Source organism: Oryctolagus cuniculus, chromosome 5 (assembly GCF_964237555.1).
Source record: "Oryctolagus cuniculus chromosome 5, mOryCun1.1, whole genome shotgun sequence".
In the NCBI taxonomy this organism is placed as follows: Eukaryota; Metazoa; Chordata; class Mammalia; order Lagomorpha; family Leporidae; genus Oryctolagus; species Oryctolagus cuniculus.
Genome location: NC_091436.1, coordinates 163,319,176 through 163,346,126, shown reverse-complemented (window position 1 = coordinate 163,346,126; position 26,951 = coordinate 163,319,176). Strand labels below are relative to the sequence as shown.

General features: G+C 58.8%; 1 protein-coding gene across 10 annotated transcripts in view; it reads left to right on the top strand.

The window, feature by feature from the left end:
* RREB1 (ras responsive element binding protein 1) overlaps window positions 1-26,951 on the top strand; it is a 179,389-nt gene that overhangs the window by 137,871 nt on the left and 14,567 nt on the right. For all 10 annotated transcript variants that reach the window (XM_070074451.1, XM_070074453.1, XM_070074444.1 and 7 more), the window contains 4 exons: window positions 208-352; window positions 828-964; window positions 19,161-19,350; window positions 19,508-22,451. In XM_070074451.1, coding sequence (XP_069930552.1) covers window positions 208-352; window positions 828-964; window positions 19,161-19,350; window positions 19,508-22,451 — 3,416 coding nt within the window. The remainder of the gene's footprint in view (window positions 1-207; window positions 353-827; window positions 965-19,160; window positions 19,351-19,507; window positions 22,452-26,951) is intronic.

Genomic DNA, 26,951 nt, shown 5'->3' with positions numbered 1-26,951 from the left:
TGAAAGTGGTCCTGACAGCAAGAGGTCAAGCAACACGTTGGCTCGGGAGAGCTTTCAGAGGGGGCCAGGCCCGATAGCTTCGGGGAGACGGCAGTCACTGGATAGACTCTGTGTGTCCCCAGTACTAAGCGTGAGACAGAAAAGAAGCTGAGAGCTGGGCAGTGTTTGGTTCCATCACACGTGTGCGTGTGTGTGTGTTCCTTGCAGACATATGAAGATTCACGAGAAGGACCCCACCAGCACCACGGCTGCAGCCCCCCCGTCCCCACTGAAGCGCAGGCGGCTGTCCTCCAAGAGGAAGCTGACGCACGATGCAGAGTTGGAGAGAGAGGACCCGGCCCCGGCTAAAAAGGTCTTCTCGGCACCCCCGGGCGCAGGCGGGCCTCGGCACAGGGCTGGGGCAGGACGGCTTCCAACCTTTATTTCCAGTGTGGGGACTTGGCCAGCGTCCACCCCGAGCTTTTAACCTGTGCGTTCCCACGCCGTTTCTGTGGCGGGTCTGAGGAATCTGAGTACCTGGGTGTGCTTCCTCTGCTGAGCCCAGGGTGGGGTGAACGGGCTTTATAAATTGTCTCTGGAGCCAAAACGGAAGCCTCATCCACGTGGACATGCCTTGCTCTCGCACCCTTATCCCTGGCGCCTGGCCGGTAGCAGGTGCTGCATGCTGGCCAGATGGATGGTCATGTGAGTGAATGAGTGGATGGTTGTGTCCTTAACACTTGCCTGGGTGGGAAACACCGCCCTCACTGTGGGTGGGCGTCTCTGCAGCAGACCCGGGTGGGAGACCCCCACCCCCTTAGTGACCCGGCTTTTTCTTCTTCCCTAAGATGGTGGAAGACGGACAGTCAGGTGATTTGGAGAAGAACGCTGATGAGGTCTTTCACTGCCCAGTGTGCTTCAAGGAGTTTGTCTGCAAGTACGGACTGGAGACCCACATGGAGACCCACTCGGATAACCCACTAAGGTAGGAGGACTCCCTTCTCGTGCGTTTCTTCCGCCCTGTGACTCCTACTTGTCGCTGCCTGCTGCTCTCCAGTGGTTGAGCGTGTCCATGGCTCCTCAGGTGCGGGGCAGGAAGTCGGGCTGAGGGCTCTCAGAGGAGGGTGGCTGGATCCGCGGGTGCGCAGCTGTGGTTTGCTCTGCCTCCTGGGCCCAGCGAGCTCATCCCACCCCCGCCTGGCCTCACAGGATGCTTTCGGGAAACACACACATTTTCTTTGCAAAGGGTCTCTCAACCCAGTTGGTTGCTAGCTGTACGCGGAGCTGTGATCCAGACAGGGATGCCCAAGTGTCTATGCCCCCCCGCACAGCACTGGTTTGTGGTAGGTAGCTCAGAAGTGTCTGCATCAGGCTGGGCTGGCCCCAGGAGCACAGAAACTCAACAAAGTGTTCTGCCTAGCACGAGACATGGCCATAAGCAAAGCCTGTCGCGTTCCAGGAAGACCGAGGGGACCGAGCTGCAGGGCCAGCGCCGGCCTGACCGAGCAGACCTGGTGGGGGATGGAGGGCTTCCCCCCAGAGTTCAGGGGACTCCTTCCCTTCTTTATCTTCTCTGAGGATCGAGTGCTTGATGCGTGGATGGGTTTAGAATTTCTGCCTCTAGCCGTGAAACTGCCGGCTGGGACCTTGCATCCCACACTGGAAGGCCTGGGTTCAAGTCCCGCTGTGCTCCTGATTCCGGCTTCCTGCTGATGTGCACCCCAGGAGGCAGCAGGTGTTGGCTCAAGTGGGGTCCCTGCCACCCACGTGGGAGACCTGGATTGAGCTCCCAGCTCCTTGACTGCATTTCAGAAGTGAGCAGCGGATAGGGGAATGCTCGCTCGCTCGCTCTCTTTCTGCCTGCCAGATGAGCAATCTTTTTAAATACTTTTCTCCTATAGAATTGTCACGTTTACAGTGTGACTGTTGGGTAGGCATTGGGGCTCAGCGGATGGCGCTGCTGCTTGGGGCGCCTGCACCCCACATTGGAGTGCTAGTTTGAGTTCAGCCTCTGTTTTCAATCCAGCTTCCGGCTCATGCTCCTGGTGGGCAGCAGAAGATGGGTTCCTGCCATCCTGTGTGGGAGACCCAGATAGAGTTCCTCCCTCGCTTAGGCCTTGCGAAGCCTTGGCTATTGTGGGAGTAAACCAGCAGGTGGAAGATACTGCTGTTGCCCTCTGTCTCTCTCTACCTTTCAAGTGAATCAATAAGTAAATAACTATTTAAAAGAAAGCAAGCCATGGGGGAACGCAAAGGAAGCCCATCCTGGAAGCCACACACAGCGGAGGCTCATCCCTGGGCCGTGGGCAGCCTCTGCCCAGTTGTAGAAAGCTACGACTTCTAGAACTTCTAGAAGGAGGCTTGGGAGTGCAGTGCAGGGACTTGGGCATCCGTTTTCCTGAATCCCTGGTGGACGAAGCAGATGTCCTGTGCACTGGGAATGAAATGATTCTATCTGTCGGGGGCAGAGCCTCACCGTGTGGTCCCTGGAAGCCAGCCAGGTCAGGTGTCCTACCCCTTGCACAGGTGCGTCGGCAGTTTTCCGTGGGGGTGGGGTGAGAAAGCAGAGGGAAAGTTTGCTGAGCAGTCGCGGTGAGGTCTTCCCGGAACCGCGTGGGCTCGGGAAGTCGTCCGCTGGGCTGGGTGTCAGGCCCAGGCCCTGCTCCGCTCACCTGCAGCCTCCACCCCCTGCACCCCCCCCTTCACACTAAAGGAGGGGCAGCACCTGGCCATCCCTGTGTCCCTGCCTGGGCCTTCCGCGTCTGTGATTCTAGACACCGTTGTTGCTTTGTGTCTGCTGAGAAAACGCGTCTGGCCTTTGCTTTTGCTTCGCCGTGTGGTTCTGAGAGATCCAGGAACGCAACTTTGCAGCTTTGCCAACGGCCGCAGCATAGCCAGGATGTGGGTGGCCATGAGTGGGGCACACTGGACTAGTTCTGTGTGTGTTTTTTTTTTTTAAAGATTTTATTTATTTATTTGAGAGGTAGTGTTACAGACAGAAGGAGATACAGAGAAAAAGGTCCATCCACTGGTTCATTCCCCAAATGGCTATAACGGCCAGAGCTGAGCCAAACTGAAGCCAGCAGCCAGGAGCTTCTTCCAGGTCTCCTACACGGGTGCAGGGGCCCAAGGACTTGGGACATCCTCCACTGCTTCCCCAGGCTGTAAGCGGAGAGCTGGATTAGAAGAGGAGCAGTTGAGACACAAATCGGCGCCCATATGGGATGCTGGTGCTGCAGGTGAAAACTTAGTCCACTATGCCACAGCACCGGCCCCTGGGATGGTTCTCTAGACCGAGCAGCTTGGCCAGCAGAGGAGCCAGACGAGGAGGGGCATGGGTAGAGGCGGCAGCAGCAGCCAGTGGGACCCTGGCTCCCAGCTCCTGCACGGCCTTGCCTGCCGCACAGCTGGCCGATGGTGAACTCACTGCTTGTACTTGCGCTACTCGTGTCTTCTGTCTCTCTCTGATCAGGTATCATCTTAGAAACTACCCATCGGCCCCCTTCTCCTTGATTCTGTCCTGCAGGAAAAATAATGTGGCTCTCAGGAGACGTCTCTGCACAGCACCGTGTCCCTTTCTGAAATGCTGGCCGGCATATCCTGGACAAGGAACTGCCCCAGGGAGAGGCTGGTGGTGTCCTCAGCGTGGGCGGAGGTGGGGATCGCCCTGGACGCTGGTGGCTTGGGCCATGTGCAGGACAGGCAGGATGTGGTAGGCAGCTCCCCCGCCCCAGCGTCAAGGCTGCACGTGCAGCTACAGAGTGGTGGGTCTTCCTCACCTACACACCGTTCATGCCCTTTCGCCGGTGGGGGTCTTGTGGTCTGGCCCCACAGCAGCTGGCGATGACACGGCCAGTAAAGCAGAGGAGGAAGTGGGATGAGCGTTTGGCACAGTGGAAAGCCACCAGTCAGGACTCAGGCATCCCATGTTGGAGTAGCCTGGGTTTGAGCCCCAGCTCCGCTCCCAACTCCTGCTTCCTGTTAATGCACACCCTAGGGAACAACAGGTGATGGCTCACGTAATTGAGTCCCTGCTACTGACATCAGTACCTGGATTGAGTTCCCAGCTTCTTGGCTTTGGCCTGGCTATAGGGAGCATTTGTGAAGTGAACTAACAGATAAGAGATCTAACCTCTGTTTCTTTCCCTCTCCCTCTCCCTCTCCTCTCTCTCAAATAAATGAAATTAATTGATTAAAATTTCTAGAGAGGTGGCTAGGCATCCTGGGTGTGGGGTGAGCACCTGCCCCTGCCTGGTGGCTGTAGGTAGGCATGGTTGCTAAGCGGGGTGGGGCAGGTATCGGGAAACCAGAGGGAGCCGATTACAGAACGTGGTTAAGTCCCTTTCTCCTCTCTGCCCTGCCAGTCCACATAATAGCCTGCTATTGGAGGAGGCCTTCGGGGCAGGCACAGGCCAGCAGGGCCTAGCCAGGCAGTGAACTGTGACACTGGCTCGTGGGAGAGACTGCTTGTTAGCCCAGAGCTAAAATAGCCACCAGCTCCATTTTCAAACCCAGAGGCTGCAGAACCACAGTGGGATGCTACCAGTTTAGACAGAAAGTTTCTAACTCAAACCAGCTGTTGGCCTCGCCCTGTGGTGCCTTTGTGCGCTTTCCCTCCCACCAGAGCTGGCAAGGCGCCTGCTGCTCCTTAATAAGACAGCGCTGGAAATCCCAGCTCGCAGAGGCTGGGTGCCCCTTCCTCTGTCCTGCTGCATTCCGCATTCGCAGGGTGTTGGTGTAGGATGAGAGAAAGACAGGAAGCCACCTGCGGATTCCTTTAGCCCTTGGGGTCCTGCGTGGCTCGGGGCCCCCCTCCCCACAGCTCCTCAGAGAAGGAAGAGAGGCAGGGAAGGGTGCAGCGTGGAGCTCACTGGGTGCTGGCATTTGGAACCGGAGGCCAGGGACGGAGTGTGCAGGGAGTGGAGAGGACGTGCCTCGGTGTGAGGATGCTGCTGGCACTGTGTCCCGCTGGCACGTCAGACCAGACCAGAGTAGCCGAGGGCAGCAGGCTGCACACTGCTGGGCTCGGTGGGGCCAGGTCCGCAGCCCCCTGTGGCAGTGGAATGGGCGTCCTTGGAGGCTTTCCCGGAGCTGCGCTCTGAAAGGTAAAAAGTAGGTAGGCATCTGACGTGGTGCTGAGGATCCCGCTTGGGGAGCCTGCAGCCCATGTAAGAGTGCCCAGGGTCCAGTTCCGGTTCCTGCCAACAAACACCCTGGGAGGCGGTGGGTCAGGGCTCAAGAAGGTGTGTCCCTGCCACCCACTCTGGCGACCTGGATTGAGTTTCTGGGCTCTCTGTCTCCCTCCCTCCCTCCCTCCCTCCTCCCTCCCCCTCCCCCCTCCCCCTCCCACTCTCCTTCCCCCTTTCCCTCTCCCTCTCCCTCTCTTGTGTCTGTCTTGCTGTCACTCTCACTGTCTTTTTAAAATAAAAGTACAAAAATATGCAGTGGGCAGGGGCAGGCAGGTGTTTGGCCTGGCGGTTAGGACACCTGTGTCGCCGTGCCGGTGCCTGGGCTTCATGCCTGGCTCTGGCTCCCGATGCCTGCTCACGTGGACACTCAGAGCGGCAGCGATAGCTCAAGGAGTTGTGTCCCTGCCGCCCACTTGGGAGACCTGGATTTGACGCCGACCAACATGGACATGTGGGGAATGAACCAGTGGATGGGAGTTCTGTCTGTCTCTCTACCTGTCAAATAATTTTTTAAAACAAATCACTAACTACAGAAGCAGGCAGAGTGAATAATGCTGCGATTATGCCAATGTAATCAAAATGTAATGCCGTTGGCTATCCGTGTAGCAGCTGGTGGTGACACGTTCTACAAATGCAGTCTCCCTTGGCGGAGATGCAGTCCCCCTGGACACCAGACTCTTGGATGCTCCAGTTCTTAAGTCAAATGATGTGGTATTGGGCCGGCGCCGCGGCTCACTAGGCTAATCCTCCGCCTGCGGCACCGGCACACCGGGTTCTAGTCCCAGTTGGGGCACTGGATTCTGTCCCGGTTGCCCCTCTTCCAGGCCAGCTCTCTGCTGTGGCCCAGGAGTGCAGTGGAGGATGGCCCAAGTGCTTGGGCCCTGCACCCCATGGGAGACCAGGAAAAGCACCTGGCTCCTGGCTCCTGCCATCGGATCAGCGCAGTGCACCGGCCACAGCGGCCATTGTGGGGTGAACCAACAGCAAAGGAAGACCTTTCTCTCTGTCTGTCTCTCTCACTGTCCACTCTGCCTGTCCAAAAAAAAAAAAAAAGATGTGGTATTTGCATAGCATCTAAGCATAGGCTCCCACATACTTTTTAAGAATTTTATGTTGATTTAATTTGAAAGGGAAAAAGAAACCAGGATCTCCCATTTATGGGTTCACTCCCCCAAATACCCATAACAGTCAGGGCTGGGCCAGGTGGGACCAAGAGCCAGGAACTCCATCTGGGTCTCCCAGGGGGATGGCGGGGACCCAACCACTTGAGCCGTCACCTGCTGCCTCCCGGGGTGCGCATTAACGGGAAGCTGGAATCGGCAGCCGGGCCAGTTATGCCGTATTGTTTGGGGAATGATGACAAGGGCGAAGACATGTGTTAATTACCGGTCATTGATTGAATCTTCAGATGCGAGACCCAAGGATATGGAGGAATAGCTGCGTGTTTGAAACCTGGCATACGTGGCACTGTCACAGCTGTCTCAGCGTGGACCGGCCACGGTTGGGCTCCCGGGCCCTCCTAGCAGGTTTTAAGGTGGCAGGGAGGGCAACAGAGGCTTTGACGCACAGGCCCCATCTCAGCCGGCTCCTCCTCGGGGCGGGCCAGAAGCTGGGGTGGTCTCCATGCCAGCCAGGCTGCCGGGAAGAGCGAAACTCAGCCCAAGTTGTTGTATAATCTTAGCTGGCCCCTTGATTACAGGAGATTGGGCAACAAGTAATTTTAACGTTCTCCAGGTAAAATGTGCCCGACAAATGATGGGGTCTTCGGCAAGTGTCAGACGCTTTGGAGGAAAACAGTGGCTACAAGGCAGGGAGCGCCTGATAGAAGGCAAAGCACTGGAGGTCAATTCAGGGCCGGGAGGCGTGGACGGGCTGGTGTAGGGCTTCTCGCTCAGATCCGCGCTCCTGCCATGGGGCTTTGCTGGGCTTCCTCCCGGGGGGGGGGGGGGTCATCGCTGAGATTTTACAGGTGAAGGCAGTGGCCTGCAGATCCGTGTCAGGAATTTTGTTGGGGCCGCCGTTCGGTGCAGTGGGTACGCCCTCACTTGCATCGCCTGCGTCCAGTCTCAAAGTGCTCCACTCCCCATTCCAGCTTCCTGCTAGTGGACACCCTGGGAGGCAGCAGGTGACGGCTCCGGTAGTCCCGTTCCTGCCACTCACGTGGGAGACCCAGGTGGAGTTCCTCCCTCGGGCTTCAGCCTGGCCCGGCCCCCGGTGTTGCCGGCATTTGGGGAGTAAACCAGTACATGGAAGATCTGTCTTTCTCTCCGCCTTTCAGATGAATTAAATAAGCAAGCAAAAGGAATTGGCATGTGGGAGGCCCGAGGGGTCTCCGTGAGTAAGATTGGCGAGCCACCCCCTTGCAGACAGCTACAGTGGGGCCCGGGGAGGGAGAGGCGAGAACCTTCTCTTCCCTGTTCAGCTCCCTTCACTGCACGCCCGGCCACCTGCAGAGACGCCCCCAGGTTCACCCACGTGGCACCGGTCCCGTCCTTGCCGAGTGTCGTTCTAAAGATGGGGAAATACGAGGAAGCGTCTGCCCGTGTCTCGTTGCTAAGAATTCGGGGGTCTGAGGCTCGGCCTTTAAATGATGCTGGGACTGGACTGGGAGGACGCCTCTTCTGGCCTCGCAGTTGGAGGCGCCCTCTTTGGCACTGTCCTGCCCTGCCCCCCACCCGCGGCAGAATGACTTCCTGGCTTCCACACCCGCGCCCTCAGACTGCCCTGAGCTGCACGCCACGCCGGCTTGCTAGAACAGTCTGAGCAGGGGGTTGGGCCGGGGTGGGCAGCCCGGGCTGGTTCCTGGGGCGTGGGGAGGGCTCGCTGCCTGCCAGGGCCCTGTCACTGGCCATCACTGCTGCTCACAGCAACTGGGCGAGATTAGTGCAGCTGTGGGTGTCAGTCTCTGGCCCCGGGACGGCAGGGGAGGGTGGGCTGAGGCGAGGAATGTCTGAGCCGGGTGGGGCGCCTAGGAGAGGCTGTTTGCACTCACTCCTTCTGGCCCCTGGAGGCAGGGCAGGGAAAATGAAGCATGAAATCCCTCTTTAAAAGGAATGCCAGTGTCTCCCGTTAAATCGCCCTAATGAGTGAGGGGTTCGGGAATCGGGCTGGTTCTGCCCACCTGGCCCCCCGGGCTGCAGGAGTCGGGCGGGAGCTCCCACTTGAGCCCAGGGCGCAGTTACTGAGGGCTGTGCGTGGTGGGGCCGACAGCTGTCCCCCGAGTGCTCCCGCCCACCACCGCCTGGCATCTCTGTGGCCTCGGGCAGTGGGGGCTAAGTTTCCCCATCTGGAAAACAGGTTTGAGGCCTCGTGAGATCCATGGGGCAGGAGCCCCAGCCCTCGGCCTGGGCCAAGTCCTCGGTGAAGGTTTCCGTCTGCTGCCATCGCTTAGGACGCGTGTCTTCTGCGCCACTTTAAGCTTTCTGACGTTTACGCCTAGGGCTGGCCGTGGCGAATCCAGTTCCGGGGCTCCTGCCACGTACTGTGGACTAGACAGGGGACATGAAAGTGACGTGTCCTTTGGCTCTCCTCTCCTTTTGTTTTTTTGTCACGATTGGGAAGCTTAGTGTCTGTTTCCCTCTGGTTTGAGTCCTGCCTCCCGAGTTTTGCCCTCAAGCTGCGCTGAAAGCTATACTTTGGAGCTTGAGGGTTCTGGACGCCTTTTAGCAACAGGGCACCTTGCTTGGATGGCTCGGGCAGCCTGGTGTTGGCATTTTGCCAGTGCAGCCTTTTGAAAAATGCTAAGCCTGCAGGGTTGTTTTTTTTTTTTTAATTTTTTAAGAGTTATTTATTTGAGAGGCAGACTTGCAGGCAAAGGGAGAAAGAGAGAGAGACAGACAGAGATCTTCTGACTGCTGGTTCACTCTCCAAATAGCTACAATGACCGGAGCTGGGCTGATCCGAAGCCAGGAGCCAGGAGCTTTTTCTGGGTCTCCCATGTGGGTGCAGGGGCCCAAGCACTTGGGCCATCTTCTACTGCTTTCCTAGGCCATAGCAGACAGCTGGATTGGAAGAGGAGCAGCTGGGACTAGTACCGGTCCCCGTTTGGGATGCCGGTGCCACAGGCTGGGGCTTTGACCCCATGAATGTGAAGAAGAAGCAGGAATGGCTGGGCACAGGAGAGTTTAGAGCCAGACCCTGCTGGGACAGAGGCTGCCTGTGGCCTGACAGCCCAGCCCACACACCGAAGGCCTCTGATTGTGGCCCCTGGGACAACGCCCTCTACCTTTACTCGCTGGGGGCCACAGTGCAAACTGGGCTCAGCAACTCCTCGTGCGGGGGAGGCGGGCCCTGCCTATCCGTGCATCACACCTACCCAGGACCCCTCGGTGACAGCACACACGCTAACGGAGCAGGGGCAGGGAGATAAGCTATTCATTGCAGTCCTTGCTGCCAGAGTCTGGCACCCCAGGGCCTCTGCACCCAGTATCAGGAGCCACCCCAGTGGAGCAGCCCCAGGTGGCAGGACCCCAAAGTTCTGGACCCGGGGTGTCCTGTGTGAAGGTGGGGAGGGGAGGGAGTGGTCACACAGAATTGTAGACTAAGACTCGCCATCCTAGTCTGGAAAGATGGGCTACCACTTGGGAGCTGCTGGGTGTTTCTGGGTGGCGCTGGCTCCTGTGCACGGCCTCGGGGAACAGGAAGCACTTGCTGTAAGCCTGGTGGTTGGAGCTCACATACAGCAAGTGTCCCCTCCCCCCACGCCTACGGCGGGCTGCGCACCTGCCATTCTGTTCTCTGCGTTCTGTGTGCCGGCTCTCCCCTCCCCCAGAGTCGTCTGTTCGGATGCGATTGAGGCAGCAGCAGCACGCTTTGTTTTTGGAAGGGTCCCGGGAGCTCTTTCACTTAGCTTTTTCAAAAATCCTGGAAAAGAGTCACACTTTCCCCCAAATGCATTTATCTTGCTGACAGCAACTTTAATTTCCATTTGGAAGCCACCCTGTTGCTAACGCAGAGCCGGCTCTCCAGGGCTGGAGGACTAACAGGCGGCCTCTCGGAGCTGTCAGATGTCCGAGTGGCTTGCAGAATGAACTTGTCCCATGGCCCTTCCCTCTCCCATCTTGTTTCGCAACTGTGCCCTTTGTGATTCCTGGCAGAGTGGGACTATCCCACAACCCAGGGGTGAGGGGAGAGTTGTGAGGACCCCCACAACCCCGCAACGGCCGGGGCCTTAATGAAGACTGACGCAGCCACAAGTGGTTTGCAGATCCCCCAGCGCCAGTGCCAGTGCCGCTCGACACCACGGCCCGTGGGGTCCCCTGTGGCCCCCGTTCTTGCAGAGCTGCACAGAGACAGGGCTGCAGCTGCCAGCTCTTCCCCAGGCCTCAAGCATGCCGGTTGAGCCCCTGCATGTCCGTTGGATGGACGCCCATCCATGTGTTCTGGGCGATGATTTTCCCCACTGGTTTGGTTTGAGGTCTGTCCGCAGGTGCCCAGTGTGGGGCAGGGAGGCAAGTGCGTTTCTGTGGGTGTTTCTTCCTTCTTTTTTTTTTTTTTTTTTTTGGACAGGTAGAGTGGACAGTGAGAGAGAGAGACAGAGAGAAAGGTCTTCCTTTGCCGTTGGTTCACCCTCCAATGGCCGCTGCGGCCGGCGCACCGCGCTGATCCAATGGCAGGAGCCAGGAGATTCTCCTGGTCTCCCATGGGGTGCAGGGCCCAAGCACTTGGGCCATCCTCCACTGCACTCCCTGGCCACAGCAGAGAGCTGGCCTGGAAGAGGGGCAACCAGGACAGACAGAATCCGGCACCCCGACCGGGACTAGAACCCGGTGTGCCGGCACCGCAAGGCGGAGGATTAGCCTAGTGAGCCGCGGCGCCGGCTGTTTCTTCCTTCTAACCGACCTTGCACTGTGCTTCTGGTTTCAGAGCAGGGTCCCCCCCCACCCCCACCCCCACGCCCACCCCCACCCTGCTCCCACTTTCCAGCAGCTTAGCTGTGAGCTGCTGCACTCCTGTCTTTCCCGGTGAAATCCCGGGAACACCGAGGTGTGCCGTGTACAGACCCGTGCCTACTTGAACTTTGTGCTAAGACTGGAGAGGGTGGCCAGGGGATGGGGCAGCAGGCAGCATGGGACAGAGGGCTGCCCAGAAAGGGCGCCACTTCTCCCCCGAGTGCTTGGATCACGCTGAGGCGTGAGGACCACCTGAAGCTCCTGAGAGTGGACAGGGAGAGCGTGTCCTTTTGCGATCCCAGTCAGTCTTGCCTGATTCCGTGTTTGCTAGACTGTTTCCTGATTTCTCCCCCACCCCCCCGCCCCCCAGAAAGACAAACGATTAAATCTGAAGCCGCGCCTTGCAGCCTTGTGAGCGCTCTGTTCCCTGATGTGCAGCAATCCCGAGTCCCCGTTACAGGAGAGGAGGGAAACTGAGGCTGGAGCTGGAAGGGGACAAGCAAACCCCGGGCAGTCAAGCTCCGACAGACAGCCTTGTGCCTTAAGATCTTCCTGTCCTCACGCCGGGCTCTTGCTGGGATTCGTCTTCCCGAGAGCCACCTGCCCTGTGCGTTCGCACACAGGTTCCTGGGTCCAACCTCCGGCAGCTCTAATTCAGCAGGTCTGGGACGGGATCCAGGCATCTGCTTTCCTCACGGGCTCATCTCTAGCAGGTTTGAGACTGCAAAGCAGGCAGGTGAGATGAGCCCTCAAAGGTCAAGTCTCACCAGCCGTGCCCCCGCCCCTTCCCCCACTGCTCTTCTGTGGGACAGAGTTTGTGGTTGGGGGTGGGCACTTCTACCCTGTCTCACTGGGCCCCTGTTCTGTAGGGAACTGTCCAGAAAGTGGGGGAGGGTGGAAAGTGAGGACGGAGACGGAGGAGGACACAGAAGCATATGGAGATAAGTGACAAAAACGTCTGTTAAGATTGTATGGCTACCGAGGAGGCGCTGTAAATGCTGATCCGTACTAAGAGGCACCACTCCCGTTATCAAACCTTATTGACGTCATTCAGACAGCATATTCACGGCCGACACGTTGTGATCCAGTACAGCAGTCTTGGAAGTGGGGCTTGTTCCAAAGATCTTCAGGGCACAGGGTGGAGGGGACAGAACTGTTCAATCTTAGCCTTAAATTTCTATTTTTAGACTTTATAAGGTACTTGACACAGATATAGTTTCTAATATATTTGTGTGAATATATATACACATAAACACTTGTACTCACATACAGATATACTTCTCATTTAAACAACAAATGGGATGTATGCTCAATTTTTTTTTTTAAGATTTATTCATGGACTGGTGCTGTGACATAAGTGGGTAAGCCTCTGCCTGTGGCGCCGCAATCCCAAATGGGCACCGGTTGGTGTCCCGGCTGCTGCTCTTCTGATCCAGCTCTCTGCTGTGGCCTGGGAAAGCAGTAGAAGACGGCCCAAGTGCTGGGGCACCTGCACCCGCATAGGAGACCTGGAAGCAGCTCCTGGCTCCTGGCTTCAGATCAGCTCAGCTCTGGCTGTTGTGGCCATTTAGGGAGTGAACCAAAGGATGGAAGATCTCTCTCTGTCTCTCTAGCTCTTTGTAGCTCTACCTCTCAAATAAATAAATAGATAATTATTTTTTTAAAAAAAGACTTATTCATTTATTTATAAGTAGAGTCAGATTTCCATCTTCTATACATAGGTTCACTCTCCAAATGGCTGCAACAGCCAGGCTGAAGCCAGGAGCCAGAACCCCATCTAGTCTCCCACGTGAGCACAGGGCCCAAGCACTTGGGCCATCATCTCTGCTTTACCAGGTACATCATTAGCAGGGAGCTGGATCTGAGTGGCCGGGACTTGAACCGGAGCTGTGCCAACCCTTCAGACTTTTTTGTACTGACATAGTTTTTATTTTTCAATTAAAAATAAGTAATTTTAAATTATCTTTACTGGGGGCCAGCACTGTGGTATAGTAGGTTAAGCCTCTGCCTGTAGTGCCAGCATTCCATATGGGCTCCAGTTTCAGTCCCGGCTGCTCTGCTTCTGATCCAGCTCTCTGCTATGGCCTAGAAAAGCAGCAAAACACAGCCCAAGTCCTTGGACCCTTGCACCCACATGGGAGACCTCGAGGAAGCTCCTGGCTCCTGGCTTCAAATTGGCCCAGTTCCGGCCATTGCAGCCATCTGGGGAGTGAACCAGCAGATAGAAGATGCCTCTCTTGGCCGGCACCGTGGCTCACTAGGCTAATCCCCCACCTGCGGCTCTGGCACCCCGGGTTCTAGTCTTAGTTACGGCGCCGGTTCTGTCCCAGTCGCTCCTCTTCCAGTCCAGCTCTCTGCTGTGGCCTGGGAGGATGGCCCAAGTGCCTGGGCCCTGCACCCGCATGGGAGACCAGGAGCACCTGGCTCCTGGCTTTGGATCGCTGCAGCACGCCGGCTGTAGCGGCCATTTGGGGGGTGAACCAATGGAAGGAAGACCTTTCGCTCTGTCTCTCTCCCTCTCTCACTGTCTAACTCTGCCTGTCAAAAAAGAAGAAAATGCTTCTCTCTGTAACTCTGCCTCTCAAAATTAGTATATCTTAATTTTTTTACTGCTAAAGTGTCACACAGGTCAGAAAGCTCGGAGCCTGTTCTCGTTCCCATCTGCCCTTTCTCTTGCAGCTGACTTGCTTGCTACTGAGAGAGCGGGGATGGTTTCTTCCCAGCCTGCTTGAGTGGGTCATGCCCGTAATCGTTCTCCATAGTGTAGCTAGAATTTAGATATGCCAGTGGGGCTGGTGTAAGAATGTTCACAGTGCAGAGTGGGCAAAGTCTTTTTTTTTATTTTTTATTTTTTTGACAGGCAGAGTGGACAGTGAGAGAGAGAGACAGAGAGAAAGATCTTCCTTTTGCCGTTGGTTCACCCTCCAATGGCCGCCGCGGCCGGCGCACCGCGCTGATCCGAAGGCAGGAGCCAGGTGCTTCTCCTGGTCTCCCATGGGGTGCAGGGCCCAAGCACTTGGGCCATCCTCCACTGCACTCCCAGGCCATAGCAGAGAGCTGGCCTGGAAGAGGGGCATCCGGGACAGAATCCGGCGCCCCGACCAGGACTAGAACCCGGTGTGCCGGCGCTGCAAGGCGGAGGGTTAGCCTAGTGAGCTGCGGCGCCGGCCTAAAGTCTTTTTTTAATTGCTGTCGAGTCTAGGTTAGGCAGAACACCTGTGAATCGTTGAGCATTGCAAAAATGTAGGGTTGCAAGTATCTGAGTTCTTGCTCCGTTTTTAAAATTTAAAACTGGAGATCAAAGGTGTTGTACCATGAGGGAGATTTCTGCACTCACGGAGACGGTGGCCCCGGGTCTGGACCGCGCGCCCTTGGCTCTCCACAGAGAGGCGAAGGCTGCTGAGCGTCCGTGCCATCCTGTCATTCCCAGCAGTGCAGCTCCCTCCATGAAGTCACCTTGAACCTAGAGCTAGCAGACCCAGAAGCTGTGAGCCTGCAGCATACAAGGGGTTGAGTTCCTGCCAACCTCTGGTCACGTGACTGTGACGCGATCAACGCAGAACCTTGCCTTGCACGTGATTCTGATGAAGGGCACCCTACTGACTGTCTCCGGTTGACCCGTTAACCATGGGCTCGCGGTCCACAGCTCTCCGCCTCGAAGCTTATCAGACACAGGTGTTTCCTGGGTCCGGCGCGTGCCGGCCTTCCTGGCCTGAGGGACCGCAGACAGCACTCAGCACGGCACTCGGTGGCTTTAAACAGCGAAACCACCAGCCGAGGTGGAGTAGGAGAACGGAAACGAGGAGGCAGACGTTGCCCCGTCTCACGTTGGCCGGGGACGTGTGCTGGGCAGCCCCGATTTGCCGGCGCTCTGCAGGTCTGCGAGTGACCGTGAAACACCACGAGGACTGCTTAGGGCTTACTCACAAGGCTCAGCACGTAGGCAGGTTTGCAAACTCAGTCCCTGTACATGAGGAGGATCCTTGTTTTATGTTCCTGCTGTTTTATTTACTTTGTTATTATATACGTTTCAGCCGTGTCATTATGTGTATGTCTTTACATCAGAGTAAGATGTGAATTAGTGACCGGACCCTCTGTCTGGCGGGTTTGGAGTGACGAGCCGACGTCACAGGCAGAGGTGTGCTGGGAGTAAGTGCTGAGCTGTCGGCTGTGGCCGGAGGGTGGCAGGCGCCTTGACGCCCGCCGCTTCTGCTCATCTCGCTGGCTTGTTGTCTGGAACAGGAGTGAGGCCCAGTGCTGGTGGAAATGGGCTGGCGGTGTTCTGCAGGGCACATGCGTAGCCAGCTCTCATTAGGACAGGCACAGGGGGTACTGTGGCCCACAGGTGCGAGACATCTGCAGGTTCCCTGGGGGAGCAGGTCGCATGGCCTGCGCTCTTGTGTGAGTCTCTCCTCCCTCCCCTTCCTCGTAGTCTCGCCTCTCGGGGAAGGCAGAGTGCAGCTGCCGCGTCCCGCGGCTCCCCTGAGCTGCTTCCAGTTCATAAAGTACCAAACCAGATGGTGCTGGAGGTATAAATCCCACATCTGTGAGCCTTCCTGAGCCCCGCACTTGATGGCTCCCTCGGGACCCTGGCCCGGCCCACCCCCTACCCAGAGGCTCTGATGGTGCCGTGAGTGTGCCTTGCCACAGGGGGATTCTGTGGGCGCTTCTGCAGTTGTTTTTTTTTAATCAGTTGAGCCCCGCATTCCACATGTACCTGCTGCAAATGGTGCTTTGGCTGGTTTTGAAACTTGGGGAATGAGGCAAAATATCGGCCCACTCTTGTTAGCCAAATCTTGTTAAATTTATTTATTTATTTGAAAGGGAGAGTTACAGAGAGGCGGAGAGAGAGAGGGAGAGAGGGAGGGAGGGAGAGGGACGGAGGGAGGAAGAGAGAAAGGTCTTCCATCCACTGGGTCACTCCCCATGTGGCCACAATGGCCGGAGCTGCATCCGTCAGAAGCCAGGAGCCCAGAGCTTCTTCCAGGTCTCCCACATGAGTACAAGGGCCCAAACATTTGGGCCATCTTCTACTGCTTTCCCAGCACATAGCAGAGGGCTGGATCAGAAGTGGAACAGCTGGGACTCAAACCGGCGCCCATATGGGATGCCGGCCCTGCAGGTGCTGGAAGTCTTCCATCCGCTGGTTCACCCCCAGATGGCCACAACAGCTGGAGCTGGGCTGATCCCAAGCCAGAAGCCAGGAACTCCTTCCCCATCTTCCACGTGGGTGCAGGAGCCCAAGCACTTGGGCCATCCTCCACTGCTTTCCCAGACAGTGAGTGGATCAGGATCCGAGGAGTAGCCAGGACATGAACCGGCACCCATGTAGGATGCCAGTGCCACGGGCAGAGGCTTAGCCTACTGTGCCACAGCGCTGGCCCAGCAGTAAGAATTCCTGTAGTTCTCCCTTTAGATGGATTAAGGGACATTCAGATGCTAACAAAAGCAGAGAGAGAGAGTGGCGAACCCCATGTTCCCTCACCCAGTTTGAAGAATGATCAGCTCACAGCGTGGTCTCACCTCTCCCCTCACCCAGATGGCTCCGAAACGAGTCCCAGATGCCAGGCTTCGCATATTCATTACATGTCTCTGAAAGGAGAGGGCTCTGGAAGTTTGTCCAAAACATTAACAGTGATTTCTTAATACTGCGAAATATCTGGTCAGAGTTAAATTTCCCCAGTTCAGACGTTTCTGTGGGCCTGTCAGTCCAAGAGCGAGCGCTCCGCTGGCTGGGGACAAGGCAGGGGCTGGGTGGAGGACCACAGGGGATGTGCAGCCGAGCTTGAGCCCGGGAGACCTGAGGCCAGGGAGGTGGAAGGGCGCCGTCCCCTCTGCACGTGCCGTTCAGAGGTGGACACCTGCCAGCTGGGCCAGGAGCCTCGCCCAGAGGGGCTGCGTCCACGCTGCTTCCCTACTTAACTCTGTCTCCTAGACTGTGACGTGGCCCTCCAGGGACTTGGCAAAGAATGTTCCTGTGTGTTGGAGCCTGACCTCTAGGACGTGTAGCACCTGCGAGGGATGGCAGGGGGCGGAGCCAGGGAGAGGCGAGGAAACCACGTCCCCTGGGCCCACCCTAGGGCCTTGACCGCTTAGAAGGAGCGCTGTGCTGTGAGCACCCGAGGGAACCCCGGTGGCTGACTGGCATCTTGCTTGGTGAGATGCCCTGGGGTTCAGCGAGCAGAGGGGAGGCCCGTGCCCACCCGGTACTGCCAGCGGGACCACACGCACCTGGCCCTCGTTTCTTCCAGTGCTTCACAAAGGACGGGAACGCTTCCGGTGCAGAAGTGTGCAGTGTGGACCCCGGTGGGGCAGTGACGCAGGCGCTGCCTTGGAGGTTCTGAGAGGGTCAGGAGCATCTGTGTGTGTCAGCGGGCAGAATGGTGCTGTCCCCCGAGTGTCTGCCGCCGTGGGGGCGTGGCACGTCTGCACTGCCCGACGCCGTGAGCCCTTGATGGGGCTGAGGGCACGGAGGAAACCTGACTTCAAGTTTGAAGAGCCACGTGCGCCTCTCGTGGAGCCGGTGTTTGATGTGTGTGTGTGGAGGATGTTGATGACACAGACTACGGTGTCATCTTTAACCGGGTTCTTGGTGGAGACCCAGAAGGTAACAGTGGTACAGGCGGGCAGGGTCTCATCAGACAGCGCCTCTCTGGGGCCTGAAGCATTAAGGGTGTGAAGACCAGCTCTGAAGTGAGGGTCGTGGTTTTCTTTTTTTTAGATTTATTTATTTAAGAGATGAGTTACAGATAGGGAAAGAGATTTTTCCTTCTGCTGGTTCACTCCCCAGATGGTCGAAATGGTCAAAGCCGGGCCAGGTAGGAGCCAGGAGCTTCTTCCGCATCTCCCACGTGGGTGCAGGGCCCAAGCACTTGGGCCATCTCCTGCTGCTTTCCCAGGTGCGTTAGCAGGGAGCTCGGTTGGAAGTGGAGCAGCCAGGACTAGAACCAGTGCTCATGCAGGGTGCGGACAGAGGCTTAACCGGCTGTGACCCAGTGCTTGGTGGTCTCAACAATGGGGAGACAGCCAGTGGGAGAAGCAGCTTGGGTGCTCACATCTGCCCGTGTGTCCTCCAGCTAGTGTGTGTCCCAGTCGTGTCCCTCACAAACCTGAGCCTCAGTGTTCACCTCTGAGATAAGGGTAGTGATGCCCACCTGCTTACCTAGGTGCAGGCTGCCTCCCCCGGGCCCGACACAGGCGAGCGGCGAGCTCCAGGAATCTTCCAGATGACCATGGTCGTGGTGTCAGAATCTAATCCACCCAGTCACTGTCACTTGCCACTAACCCAACTGGAGAGTTTTTTGTGTTTTTTTTTTTTTTTTTTTTTTTTTTTTTTATTTAATGAGCATAAATTTCCAAAGTACAGCTTATGGACCACAGTAGCCTCCTCCCCCACCGTGTCTTCCCTCCCATCCACAACGCTCCCCTCTCCCACTCCCTCTCCCCTTCCCCTTCACATCACGATTAATTTTCAATTATCTTTATATACAGAAGATCAATTTAGCGTATGTTAAGTAAAGATTTCCACATTTTGCTCCCACACAGAAACACAAAGTGTAAAATACTATTTGAGTACTAGTTATAGCATTGATTAAACACCTAAGAGTAATTGTGTATTAATTACAGAGTTCAACCAATAGTTTTAAGTAGAATATAAAATGCATCTTTTGTATTGTTGTGGCTTCCCCACGACCTCCCTCCCTCCCGTGGCCCTCCCCTCACCCATCAACTGGAGAGTTTAACGACCACCTTTATCAGACGCCAGGGGCGCTGCATGCGCACCTCTGTGGACTTGAACCTGTGCAGCCACGGGGCCACAGTGGCGGCTTCAGCTTCCCCGTGTCTGCCCCTCACGTGCAGACTTCGGGTGGCCCGGTCCTAGAAACATCTTGTGTTGCCTGCATGGAAGGTAGTAGAATATCATTTTTCTTAAAGAAAAGAAGTTTGGGTTTTGTTGTTGTTGTTAACCGTAAGCAGACTGGATTCTCGTTACTTTTATTTATTTTGTTTGACTGACATGAAAGCAGCCCAGAGTATTTCCCGAGGCTAAGGGGCAGGTGGGGACTGACCGAGCCGCCGCCTCCTGCCTTGTCCCTCTTAGATGTGACATCTGCTGCGTCACCTTCCGCACGCATCGGGGCCTGCTGCGCCACAACGCGCTTGTCCACAAGCAGCTGCCTCGGGACGCCACGGGGCGGCCCTTCATCCAGAGCAACCCCTCCATCCCCGCCGGCTTCCACGACCTGGGGTTCACCGACTTCTCCTGCAGGAAGTTCCCCCGCATTTCTCAGGTAGTCTGAGCAGCCTGGGGCACCCCCGGGCTGCTGGATCGAGAGGGGCGGGCGGGCTCCCGTTTGGGGTTGAATTTCCTGGGGGTTTTTGTGCCTCTGCGCTTCTCCCGAATCCTCACCTCTCGTTCCTCTGCCTTCGCTGGCGCGTTCCCCGCAGGCCTGGTGCGAGACGAACCTGCGAAGGAGCATCAGTGAGCAGCACCGTTTCGTCTGCGACACCTGCGACAAGGCCTTCCCCATGTTTTCCTCGCTCGTCCTGCACAAGCAGACACACGCCGCCGACCCGGGCCGGGACAAGCTGCAGGCCGAGGCCCTGCCTGACGCCGCCCTGGACCAGAAGGTCTTCCTGGCCTGGCTGGGCCTGCAGCACACCAAAGACAGCCAGCCTGCCCCCGCCGAGGAGCCCCTGCCCGACGACAACCAAGCCATCCAGCTGCAGGCGCTCAAGTGCCCGCTACCTCAGGACCCCGCCTGCACCAGCGTGCTGAGCCTGGCTCCCTTCGAAGCTGCTGCCCTGGCCGGTTCTCTCACGGTGCTCCCGGCCACCAAGGAGGGCGTGAAGCACCTGTCGCTGCAGCCCTTCCAGAAGGGCTTCATCGTCCAGCCGGACAGCAGCATCGTGGTGAAGCCCATCTCCGGGGAGTCGGCCATCGAGCTGGCCGACATCCAGCAGATCCTGAAGATGGCCGCCTCGGCCCCGCCGCAGATCAGCCTGCCCCCGCTCTCCAAGGCCCCTGCCGCGCCCCTGCAGGCCATATTCAAGCACATGCCCCCTCTGAAGCCAAAGCCCCTGGTCACCCCCAGGACCGTCGTGGCCACGTCCACGCCCCCGCCTCTCATCAACGCCCAACAGGCCTCCCCCGGCTGCATCAGCCCCAGCCTCCCCCCGCCGCCCCTGAGGCTGCTCAAGGGCTCGGTGGAGGCGGCCGCCAACGCGCACCTGCTGCAGTCCAAGTCCGCGGCCCAGCCGGGCGCGGCCACGCAGCTGTTCCTGCAGCAGCCGCCGCCGCTGCGGCTGGACCAGCCCGAGATGAAGACGCAGCTGGAGCAGGACAGCATCATCGAGGCCCTGCTGCCCCTCAGCATGGAGCCCAAGATCAAGCAGGAGATCACCGAAGGGGACCTCAAGGCCATCATGACGGGGCCCGGCGGCAAGAAGACGCCCGCCATGCGCAAGGTGCTCTACCCGTGCCGCTTCTGCAACCAGGTGTTCGCCTTCTCGGGGGTGCTGCGCGCGCACGTGCGCTCCCACCTGGGCATCTCGCCCTACCAGTGCAACATCTGCGACTACATCGCCGCCGACAAGGCCGCGCTCATCCGCCACCTGCGCACGCACAGCGGCGAGCGGCCGTACATCTGCAAGATCTGCCACTACCCCTTCACGGTCAAGGCCAACTGCGAGCGGCACCTGCGCAAGAAGCACCTCAAGGCCACCCGCAAGGACATCGAGAAGAACATCGAGTACGTGAGCAGCAGCGCGGCCGAGCTGGTGGACGCCTTCTGCGCGCCCGACACGGTGTGCCGGCTGTGCGGCGAGGACTTGAAGCACTACCGCGCGCTCCGCGTCCACATGCGCACGCACTGCGGCCGCGGCCTGGGCGGCTGCCCCAAGGCGCGCAAGCCCTTCGAGTGCAAGGAGTGCAGCGCCGCCTTCGCCGCCAAGCGCAACTGCATCCACCACATCCTCAAGCAGCACCTGCACGTGCCCGAGCAGGACATCGAGAGCTACGTGCTGGCGGCCGACGGCGGGGGCCGGGGCGGCCTGGGCCCCGCCGAGGCGCCCGCCGGCGCCGCCGCCGCCGCAGCCTCGGCGCGCGGCGACGAGGGCGACCGCAAGCCCCTGGCCGCCTTCCTGGAGCCTCAGAACGGCTACCTGCACGGGGGTCCCAGCCAGCCGCCGCCGCCGCACGTCTCCATCAAGCTGGAACCCGTCAGCGGCTTCGCCGTGGACTTCAACGAGCCCCTGGACTTCTCCCAGAAGGGCCTGGCCCTGGTGCAGGTGAAGCAGGAGAACGTGTCCTTCCTGTGCCCCTCCTCGCTGGCCGCCTACGACTGCTCCATGGAACCCATCGACCTGTCCATCCCCAAGCACCTGCGCAAAGGCGACAAGGACGCGGCCGCCCCCAGCGAGCCCCAGCGGCCCGAGCAGGAGGCCAGCAGCGCCGAGCGGCACTCGCCCTGCCCGCCCTCCGGCCTTCCGCCGGCAGCCCCGGGGCCCGGCGGGACCCTGGAGAGCCCGGCAGGGGCCGCGGCCGCCGGCGCCCCCGAGCCCCACGCGCAGCAGCCGGTGCAGGCTTCGGTGCAGCTCGCCGTGCCCATCTACTCGTCAGCCTTGGTCAGCAGCTCTCCGCTGCTGGGCGGCCCTGCGCTCCTGAGCGGCCCCGCCCTGCTGCGACCCCTGCGGCCCAAGCCCCCGCTCCTCTTGCCAAAGCCCCCCGTGGCCGAAGAGCTGCCCCCGCTGGCCTCCATCGCCCAGATCATCTCGTCCGTGTCCTCGGCCCCGACCCTGCTGAAAGCCAAGATGGCAGAGCCTGGCGCCGGCAGCGGCCCGGCCGTGGCTGCCGACGGCCCCGCGAGCTCCGCGCCCAAAGCCGCCCTGGCCCCCGCGGCCCCAGTGGCCCCCGCCGCCACTGATGGTGCCACGAGCCCCGGAGAGGCCGGCGACCCGCTGCCGGCGGCCAGCAGCCCAGAGGCGGCCTCGCCCTCAGAGCAGGAGCCTGCGGGCTCGTCCAAGAAGAGGGGCCGGAAGAGGGGGCTGAGACCCCGGCCCCACGCCGGCTGCGGCGCGGTGGACCTGGACTCGAGCGGGGAGTTCGCCAGCATCGAGAAGATGCTGGCCACCACGGACACCAACAAGTTCAGTCCGTTCCTGCAGACCGCGGCGGTGGCGGCGGAGGACGACGCTGCGGAGGAGGCGGCCGCGGCCCCCGGCGACCCCCAGGGGCCCAGCGACGAGGAGCAGGCCGGCCCCGCTGAGGACAAGCTGCTGCGGGCCAAGCGCAACTCGTACGCCAGCTGCCTGCAGAAGATCACCTGCCCGCACTGCCCGCGCGTCTTCCCCTGGGCCAGCTCCCTGCAGAGGCACATGCTCACACACACCGGTAAGGCCTGCGCCGCGGCCTCTGCTGGCGCTGCGGGGGCGGGAGGCGTCCAGCGCGGGCTGTCCCCGGGAGGGCGGCAGGACTGGCCCTGGGGTGCCCCGGGGAGGGTGGCAGGACGGGCGCTCGTGTCCCCTGATGAGGGTGGCAGGACTGGCCCTGCTGGCCCTGGGGGAGGGTGGCAGGACTGGCCCTGGGGTGCCCCGGGGAGGGTGGCAGGACGGGCGCTTGTGTCCCCTGGTGAGGGTGGCAGGACTGGCCCTGGTGTCCCCAGGGAGGGTGGCAAGACTGGCCCTGGGGTGCCCCAGGGAGGGTGGCAGGACGGGCGCTTGTGTCCCCTGGTGAGGGTGGCAGGACAGGCCCTGGTGTCCCTAGGTGAGGGTGGTAGGACTGGTGCTCCTGTCCCTGGGGGAGGGTGGCAGGACTGGCCCTGGTGTCCCTGGGGGGTATCCCCCGGGGTAGGGCGGCGGGACTGGCCCTGGTGTCCCTGGGGGGTGTCCCCTGGGTGAGGGTGGCAGGACTGGCCCTGGTGTCCCCTGGTGAGGGTGGCAGGACTGGCCCTGCTGTCCCTGGGGGAGGGCGGCAGGACTGGCCCTGGTGTCCCCAGGGAGGGTGGCAGGACTGGCCTGGTGTCCCCAGGGAGGGTGGCAGGACTGGCCCTGGTGCATGCCCACGGGAGCTGCCGGCTGAGTGTGGTTCTCCAGGAAGGACATTGATGCCGCCAGTTTCCTTACCCTTGCGAACGCAGTCACACCTGTGACAATCAGGGACGGGTGCTGCGAGAACTTATGTGTTAATTTTATTTCTATGAAAATAACTGCTCCAGAGAAAGACCCAAAGTATGACTAAGCGTCTAAGAAACGGACTTGAAGAGCCAGAGAGATGTCCCGAAAGTACTGTTCAAACCTTAGTTTCTACGAGTTGAGTTTTAAAGAGATGTTTAGCGGACAAGATACACTTTAATTTTACACTGGGCACTGCTAGTATTCAAGGCTCATCTTTTTTTTTTTTTTTTTTTTTTAAGATTTAATTGTTTGTTTGAAAGAGTTACACAGAGAGAGAGGGAGAGAGAGGTCTTCATTCACTGGTTCGTACCTCAGGTGGCCACAATGGCCAAGGCTGGGCCAGGCCAAAGCCAGAAGTTTCTTCCAAGTCTCCCACGTGGATAGCAGGAGCCCAAACATTCCGTCTATCTTCCACCGCTTTTCTTGGGCCATCAGCAGGGAACTGGACAGAAAGTGGAGGAGCCAGGGCTCGAACCCTCGCTCATAGGGGATGCCGGCGTCACAGGCAGCAGCTTTACCCACTACACCGCAATGCCAGCCCTGTAATGTTAATTTTTTATTATAGGATTTATATCAGTGAATCAAGGATTAATTAATGGAGATTGTTACTCTTTGGCGTTTACAACCCCAGTATTAATAGATGGGGCCTCAAACCAAGTGCTTCTGTTTGTGCGGTACAGAATTGACAGCTACAATGAGGAGACCTCCGCAGTTGGTGGAGGGACAGGCGCGGTGCACTGGTTAGGACGCCCGTGTCCTCCCGCATCGAGTGCCCGCCTCCCACCCAGCCCCCTGCTAGTGTGCACCTGGAAGGCAGCCCATGGTTACGGGCTTGGGTCCCTGCTCCCCACACGGACACCTGGAGGGAGCTCCTGGCTCCTGGCTTCTGCCTGGCCCCAAACTGGCCATTGTGGGCATTTAGGGGGGAATCAGCAGATGAGGGATCTCTCTCTCTCTCTCTCTCTCTCTCTCTCTGCCTCTCTGCCTTTCAAGTAAAATGAAAATAAGTAAAAGTATATTTTAAAAAAGTTTGTGTGAATTACATGTTAAGAAAAAAACATGTGAGTTTCACTTTATTTTTATGCAAAAATAAACACCTTTTAATACCATTTTTCCACAAACAGGATTCCAGTTGCATTTGAATTTAAACAATTTTTTTTTTGAGGTTTATTTATTTTACTTGAAAGAGTAGCAGAGAGTGAGAGGCACAGAGACAGAAGGTCTTCCCTTCACTGGTCACTCCCCAAATGGCCACGACGGTCGGGGACAGGCCAGGCCAAAGCAGGAGCCTCAAACTCTATCCAGCTCCCTCATGTCGGTGGCAGGGGCCCAAGCACTTGGTCCCTCCTACACTGCTTTCCCAGGCACCTTAGCAGGGAGCTGGATCAGAAGTGGAGCAGCCGGGGTTCGAGCTGGCGCCCCTGTGGTTTCTGCCATTGCTTTTTTTCCTTGCAAATTTGAGATACACTAACAAGCTGAACTGAGCAGCCTGTGTATTCAGTTGCTAAATATAGCAGCCCTAGACAGAGGGAACTTGCCACACTGTGGTGACACTGTGGAGAGGGGGGAAGGTGGTGGGGACAAGGTTGAGTGTTCTGCGTGCCAGTAGAAACACTTGATCTAGGTCCGATCATCCCAGAAAGGTGAGGTAGCCCTGAGCGTCCTGGGAGGGGTGGGGCTGCAGGGAGCAGGTGGCAGAGGCACTGCCGGAAGCCGGGAGAGCGGGCAGGGGGCAGCCTGGGGAGGGGAAGCAGCTCAGAAGCCGTGGCGCGGAGCTCGGGGGTCAGGGCAGGGCTGCACGAGGTGCCAGCGTCAGCCACGTGGATGCGAGTCAGAGAGGGGACTCCCTTAACCAGGGCGGGACGCGCCGCTTCAGGCCCTGGCGTTCTCTCCGTGGAAACAACTTAAGCCTGGCAGAGGAATACAGCAGTTCAGAGAGGAAAACGCGTCCGCGAGAGACTGTGCCCCGCAGCCATGTCTTGCTGCCCTTCTCCATGACACTGCTGTCACCTGCAGGGTCCGTGGAGACGTGAGCGCTTCTGCCTTTCGGGAGGCAGGTGGTCTGGATCTGATCTTGGCTCCTCCCCCGCTCGCCTCTCTCCCTCGCTGGTCCCCGGCCTCCCCATGCCCTTCCCCCCGGCCGAGCATCTGTGCCGGTAGTGGCTGCGCATTCCGGGATGAGCCGTGTGTGCTCAGACGTCTGGGGTCCCAGCAAGCTCCCTGAGAAGCCTGGAGCAGCCCCAGTCTTTGCAGACACCTGAAAGTTGTTCCCACTTGAGACTCCAGCCTGCCCACCCCCGTTTTGTTTTTGCTTTGTTTTTTGAAAGGCAGCGTTGCAGCGGGAGAGACAGCCATCTGCATTTCCCAAACACTTGTTCATTCCCCAGATGGCTTCCAGCGGCCAGTGTTGGCTGAAGCCCCAAACTCCACATGGGTGTCTCGCGTGGGTCCCGGGGCCCAAACACTAGGACCATCTTCCGCTGCTTTCTCACGAGCATTGGCAGGGAGCTGGGGGGGAGGCAGAGCAGCGGGGACCGAAGCCAGCACCCACAGGGGATGCCGGCGTCTCCGGCGGCCTAACCCGCTGCGCCACAGCACCAGCCCCCTCCCGAGCCTTAGTCGTGACATTGACTCTCAGGACGGGCCTGTGCGTGGACGCTGTCCACACTGCCATGAGGAATTCAGTTCAGAAGGCCAAGTGCCTGTTCTGCCATCATCATAGCTGTGTAGTAGGAGGCAGTGCGGGAATTAAGACAGGGCCGCCTCGTGTTCTCACGTGCGGAAGACAGGCTCCAGCCCGAGAGTGCTCGTCGTCAGAGCTTTGGTCACTACAGAACTGTGCCGGCCACCGCCCGCTGGGCTCTGCGCACCTGCCTCATCAGCTCCCGGGGCCATTGTCAGCAGCCCCACTGTAAGATCGGGCCGTGTACAGCGCTTGGCTGAGACCCGTGCCTTGGGAAAATGTGTCGCCATCACCAGGCGTGAGAGCCGGGCGGCGCCTCGACGGCCATCAACGCATTCCCCTGGTGGGCACTTCCGCCGCCCCCAGAGCTGCGTGGCCCTCCCCGGCTCCCGCTGGATGCCTCTCCCTCCGCCCCTGGGAGACTCAGGGCCTGGGGACTTGGAGGCTGGCGCTGCGGCGACCCAAGGTGTCACGGGGCAGCGCTCTGTGGGGCTTCCTGTTTGTTAGAAGCTAGCTGGGTCCCGGCCAGCACAGTGTCTCTGTCCTGAGGGCGGCCTCGGCGTTACCGTAATGTCTCTACTTTGTGCTCATGTCCTCCGCTGTGCCTCCCCCACTCGGGGCAGCAGGAAGCAGACCGGCTATTGGGCGTCTGACCCGGGGCCACCCACTGGCCACCAGCAAGGAGCATCAGTCCTTTCCTTGCCCTCTTGGGCTCCGTCCCAGGAACTGGTGCAGGAGGAAGCTGGCGGCAGCCATGGGCTTTTTCATGGCCCCTGGCGCGGCCTCTGCGGGCACCTGCCTTCTCCCGCCGCTCCTCTCTGGCTTTCTCCTGGCCCGCGGCTTCCTGCTGGAGGGAACAGTTCCTGGTTCCTCACCACCTGAGGGGACAACAGTGCCCTCTGTTCCCGCCTTCGCCCTCGTGAGCGTCTCCTGTGTTTTTAGGCCAAGGTGGAGCGGCGAGTGCCAGGACACACAGCCAGTCTGCTTCGGCCCTCGTGGGCTTCCTCCTTCCCTGTGCTGGGTGCCTCGTCCCTG